The following is a 6,320-nucleotide window of genomic DNA, read 5'->3' as shown; positions in this document are numbered from 1 at the left end:
CAAGATTGAAGCTGGTCAGATAACGAACGAGTAAATGAAAACAGAATGAGGCGGAGAAGTGTGTGTGTGTGTGTGTGTGTGTGTGTGTGTGTGTGTGTGTGTGTGTGTGTGTGTGTGTGAGAGATTAAAATAGCCCAATTGCTTTTACAATAAATAAACATTGAATTTGTTTAATTGAATAGCAAAGGGGTTTAACGTTAGTGGCAGGTTGTGTGTGAGAGAGAATAAATAAGACAGCCCAATATTTAAAAAAATTGTTATTCTTTTTTCCCGCATATTTAGCATATTTCGCAACTTTCCGCATATTTCGCAACTTCCCGCCATTTCACCGCATAAAATCACATAAAAACCCCGCATGTTTAATCGCATAATCAAGGATTTTAGCCCGCATAATCAAGGAATTTAGCCCGCATAATCAAGGATTTTTGCCCGCGTTTTTCTGGAGGGTCTAATTATAATTAAATGTATTTATCACGGGGGCGGTCTCAAGTCAAGCTGGAGGTTTTCCCTTGAGCGAGGGCAGATCACGTACCAATCACGGCCCTCGCGTTTCAAACTGTCTGAAATTAAGTGCTACATCTGTATATGGCCAGTTGGCAAAATACTCTTTCTTAATTATAAAAAAATGCCACGTTTCCTGACTGTATATGTTGTTCTCGTTTCTAAATAGCCAGCACTTCAATAATTAGAAATACAAACACACACTGTTTTGCTTTAGATCAACTTCTGTTTAATTGGTCGCAACCCAAAAGAAAGAGAAAACAAAAGGTTATTTAACAAACTGAAGCCATCTTAACATCATATGCTTCATCCATCACAAGAAAGCAAATCTGAAGGTTATTTCCCTCTGACTAATAATAATGCCAGACTGTATAGGGACATCGCTTTTGTGCTTCTTCAGTGTCATTGTTTCTCCTCATTAGTATCATTCGTGGCCATTTGGATATGAAAACGTGTCATGCTCCAGAGTATTCCGGGTCTCAATCTACTCACGTTGTTGAGTTGAGTCAAAGCCAGCTGAAGTTGAGAGAGAGGAGTGATGAAGCGCTGAACTGAAACATGTCATTTAGAAGTGGAGAATGATGTCGGCACCATTCTGTCAGGAGCAGGTATACTTAGAAGTAATCGTTCCTACTCATTCTGTATTTATTTGTTTAGCTCTGAAGCACACGCACTATGATGTGAGTATGAATCAAAGTAAAGACATGGTGGAGAGGATGGGTGGTGGTGGTGCTACAGTGACTCCTGTTGGTATGTTGGTATGCAGATGGAGCTTCAGATGGTCCTAACAACAAGTTTACACAACATGTCTAAGATTAAATTCCCCAACTTGATTTAGAAAATCTGTAGTTTAAAAGCAGAAAGGAGTTACTGATAACATCACACATACTTATGCAAGGATTTATGAAGGGCTTTAAAGATAGGCTAACAACCAATAAAGATTAAAAACATTATTTACTAACAATTATTAAATCCATTAGTGAGAGATATATTCTTTATAAAGGATGGTACTCTGACACATAACTGCCGTTATGCTAAGGGTTCAGAAGAATACCTTCATTCTTACATCAATTTTTCTCTTACAGCCTTTGTTGATTGGATGTATTTCTCTTAGACTGTCAGAACGACATCAAACTCTTGCACATGTATCACAGCCTTTATGCTACAACACTTCCTGTTGAACAAGTCCAGGCCTATGACCCACCATTTCTCTCTTTCACTTCTGCTAAACACATGCCTATTCTTTGCTTTGTCTATCACGTCAGTCAAAGATCAATCAATCTGACTGGTGGTAGTTGCGCGAAACATTCTCAAGTGCATATCTCTGAGCACTGAAAGGAGAAAGGATTTAAAAGCACCTTTTCTATCAGATATGATAAGGGACACGAATGCTGCTGAGATCTGTGGACATGATACACACACACACACACACACACACACACACACACACACACACACACACACACACACACACACACACACACACACACACACACACACACACACACACGGATTTTGGATGATAATGAACAACTGAAGCCAGGAAACTCAAAACAAGGTTATAAATAATAATACCTGACTTAAATAATAACCGTCTTCTTGGTGTTGATGTGGGCCACATTAACAGAGGCTGTACGGCTCCAATAAATAACCTCTACAGGTAAAAGTCCCTCCTCACACAAAATGTGATGAGTTCTGTCCATTCAGGAAGCAGAGTGGATTAATGTCCAACATGTGTTTGCAGCAATGATGGCATTTGAGCGAGACAAACATCCTGATATGGTGGCAGCAGCCCTGAATCCTTACTTTTGTCCTACTTCTCTGATGTTTAAAAGCTGGGTCGAATTTTGGGGACATACATGCTCTTTTGGGGGGGGCTACAAAAATATGAGAAGGATAGTGTTTGTGTTCTGAAGTAGCTAAGAGATGTTAAAGATATAAAGTGCTTTACAATATTAGAGACGGTACTTGACCCCTGAATTATCTGTACGGATTAAATTGGCACAGACCCATTGCCAATCTTTATATTATACTCTATTAAACTATACACAGCACATGTATAGTCACTGATAGTGAGGACTCATAGAAATAAAACAATATTCCCTTTGTAATCATTGTCAAGAATCAGGTCATATTCAACAAGCAGATGTGGAGAGGAGAGGGATGGAGAGGAGAGGGATGAGGCTGGGTCTGCAGACAGACGCTCGGTCACTGTCCACATTAGGGTGAGCTCTTCACTCGCTCCATCAATCGCTCTGAGCACTAATCTTAATCTTATGTGACAGGCTAATCTAAACCTAAATCTATATTTTGCTGGGAATGGTCCGATTCCAACAGGCCCCATAAAACATGTGGTAACCTAAGCATTTTAACGTGGGAAGAGCTTTGAAACTCTGAAACACATCATTTCGCAGACTTTGTATTTATTTATATTTGTTGGACATGTGTACAAACTGTAGCTAACGTTTGTCGCTTAAATTAGATAGTTCATTTATGGTATAGCAAACATCTGCCTTCCGGTTATTGAAATGTCTTTCAAACACTTGGTAGTACTGTACTGTTGCCTTGTCTTGCTAGCTATTTGTAATTGTTGTGGAATAAACGACATACATGAAACTACAAATGTAAGACATGACAAGGACAGCTAACCAAAGCTGAATATGATAGCTGCCTCTATGTCCAGTTACCTGTCCAGTTTGGGTCCAACATGCAGACAGAACTTGAGGAAAGACTTAAAGAATACGTTCCCCATATACACAGGAAGGAGATGTTTGTTAAACATATTCATTTATTTTTGCTGCTCTCATGATTTTATAACATCGGATCATAGGACCATAGAGCTCAACAGGGAGCTGTTCACACCATCGTAATATCATCTATACAAAATGATCATTTATCAAAGTTGTTACAGCTAACAAGCTTTCACTTACTCCAGGTGGTTTTAAATGGGCTTTGGGTCATTTCCAAAAGTGAAGTGTTGCAGGGGCTGCTTGGCTTTTGTGGCCCTGGCACCAGACTGATATGAGGCTTACTAAGAGACATTTATTACCTGCTATTGATCCTAACCCAGGACAGAAAACTGACCTCAGAAAATATCTAAAGAGCTTGTTAGACTGGAGAGCTTTTCCCCCTCTTCAGAAACTCGTATTTAAATGAAATGATAAACCATTCTGAGAACAAATACCAGAGGGAGTAAACCAGTACATAAAACAGGAAAGAAGCTTCCGCTCAATCTCATGTTCACCTTGGCTAGTGTGTCAGTGGTTAGCTAGCCAGCTACACTAGTTTAGCAACAAGCCTTGCTAGTCACTTGGCCTCGCCACTTCCTGCTGCGCCAGGCTTATCACGGACGAGAGGACAAAGTGTTGGAGCCAACTTACTCTTCTGACGTTAACAATAAATAAGAGAAATGAAAACAAATTGAAGCACTATCATCGTCACATGGTTCTTTGGTTGACGGAAATAAAGGGTGACCGGATATACTGGTGGTCCCTCTGCCCACAGGTGATTATGCATATATCAAATACACCTCCCACATTTAGGTTTATTGTATGTAATAGGTTGGAATAGAGCAAGCATATGTTTAATCTTAAATAAACTTAATACAAGAGACATCTTTGTGACAGCCATCCCTTTGCCAATTTAATTGCATTTCATAAGCCCAAGGACATAAATGTTCTATTCGAGTCTTTTCTCAATGCAGACTGTGCTCATGAATAACAATGTGAAGCAGACAGATTCTGAGCGGACACAGATGTGGTGTTACAAAAAGGGAATGCACTTGTGTGTTTATAAGGACTTTCTGATTGCCAAATAGCAACACACACACGCACAAGGAATGGAAGAGTAGAGAGGGGGCGATGTAGAGAGGGCCAGATACAAGTGTTTTAACACTTTAACACAACGCAACAACCTGAGACTAGTGTGGGGGAGTCATAAGGGTGACAGAGGGAGTGAAAAGGAAAGGGAGAGAGATGGAGAGATCAACAAACGTATATGTAGGAGAGAAATAGTGCAACAGAGATAAGTAAAGTCAGAGACCTCTCTCAGCATGGCAGAGAGGAGGGGAGAGAGAAGGTAAAAGACAAGAGGAGGAGAGGAAACTGGGATTAAGGGGGAGAAGAGGACAAAGAGGTGAGATAGCAAAATAGAGGAAGAATTGAGACAGAAGAGCAGTAGTGCTTTCATGAGTATGGCTGTGGAACTCCATATCCTGGTCTGTAGATGGGTCTCCCTGTGGGGGACTGAGAATTGGAATACGGGGGCCCGGCGGGGTAGCTGTAGCCCCCATAGCTGTAGGAGGCCGGGTAGGGTGCGGGGCCAACATGAGAGTGGCTGGGGGTGTACTGGCCAAATGCTGAGCCTGGGTGTGGGGCAGGGAAGGAGGGCTGGGTGGGGTAAGGGCAAGCAGCTGGATCCGGAGGCCCAAATGCAGGCCTGGGGCCAGAGAAGCTCCCCGCAGGGGTGAAAGGTGAACCACAACCTGGGTACGGAGGGAACTGCGATGGGGGGTTGGCTGGGCCGGAGCCTGATGCTGCCGCAGGGGGAGGGTTGGGTTGGGAGACAGGGTAGGGACTGTAGGGGAGGCCAGCAGCGCCCCCTGCAGACGAGGAGGCAGGCTGCGAGGCGTTCTGGTAGCTGGAGGACTGAGGTTTGGAGTTTGGCTGCTGCGGATTTGATGTTGTTGCCGTAGTTGTCTGTTGATTCCATGGGGAAGGTTTGGCAACGGGGTCTTGGTTGATGCCTATTGAGGAGGTCATGGCGTTGGGATTGCCATCGCTCCTCTGTCGTAGGATCTCCTGGAGTTTCTCTATCCGCACTCGTCTTTTGTGAGCGAGGGAGCGCAGGGAGAGAAAGCGATCCAGGAAGAAGTCCAATGGCAGAGAGCCCTCCAGAAACTCATCAGCGAGAGCCTGCACACAGACGCACAACAAGGGACAGAAACGCTTACTGCTAAGCAGCTAATCCGAGTAACAAGTACTGAACTCCCCCCAAACAAGTTCTCAAAAACTCCTCCCCCCACCCAGGAACTTCTCAGTTTGTCTCCTGACGGCCTAACAGGCTGCTCACACAGCAAGAGGCTGCCAGTGAGAGAGGTTCCATGTCCTATCTACTTTCTGGTCTTAATGCTCAGAGGAACAGTGTGTACCCCTGTGCTCCTGTGGTGGACTGGGTTCTCCTTAGTGTGTATTTTTGATCCACACATATTTGTTTTCCGTTTAAAACCTCTGCACCTGCAAACACAACCCGCTTCCTGTGCACGGATCGATGTGCATTCGTGTGTGAGTTTTTTGAGACTCCCCTGAGGCTAACCCGATTCGTACTTGTAATTTTTTCTATCTATAGCCAATCACATGTCTCCTCAATTCTAAGCCAATCACATGAGCGCACCCCCACGAGGGTAGATTTCTTGCGTTCATGACGTAGCGCTTCATGTACGCATTTTGCGCAGTCCGGAGCTGACAGGTCCATGGAGCCTGCCTGCAGGCGCTAATCTCAGGACACCTCCACTCTCAGTACATTGCCACTTTCCGAACAGGAAATGCACGCAAATACAAGCCTTTATATTATTAAGGTACAGCGCCACTTTCCGAACCATTGATGAATGCTTGTGAGTACACAAAAACGGCAGGCAAAACCGTTTTAAATGTGTGTTTCCTGTATGAAGAATACAGTTGCTTTATTTATGTCTGTATGAAGTTGTTGTGAGTGTGGAGGGAGCAGCTACAGGTTAGCTTAGCCTAATCAATCAGTGCACTACGAAACCAGTGCTAGACAGTGAACTGTCAACGGGGGGGAGCCCCGCCGGTCATTATTAA

At 43.6% G+C, this 6,320-nt stretch overlaps 1 protein-coding gene across 1 annotated transcript; it reads right to left on the bottom strand.

The window, feature by feature from the left end:
• Positions 1-1,580: 1,580 nt before the first annotated feature.
• Positions 1,581-5,462, bottom strand: LOC104957852 (annexin A7-like; the record flags this gene model as incomplete). The annotated part of the gene is made up of 1 exon (XM_010785528.1): positions 1,581-5,462. A coding segment is annotated over one exon (777 nt), but the record flags the coding sequence as incomplete, so codon positions are not given.
• Positions 5,463-6,320: the final 858 nt, after the last annotated feature.

This window comes from Notothenia coriiceps, unplaced genomic scaffold (assembly GCF_000735185.1).
Source record: "Notothenia coriiceps isolate Sejong01 unplaced genomic scaffold, NC01 NC01_scaffold00027838, whole genome shotgun sequence".
NCBI lineage: Eukaryota > Metazoa > Chordata > Actinopteri > Perciformes > Nototheniidae > Notothenia > Notothenia coriiceps.
The sequence above is the reverse complement of the archived record's forward strand: the minus strand, read 5'-3'. Positions and strand labels throughout refer to the sequence as shown.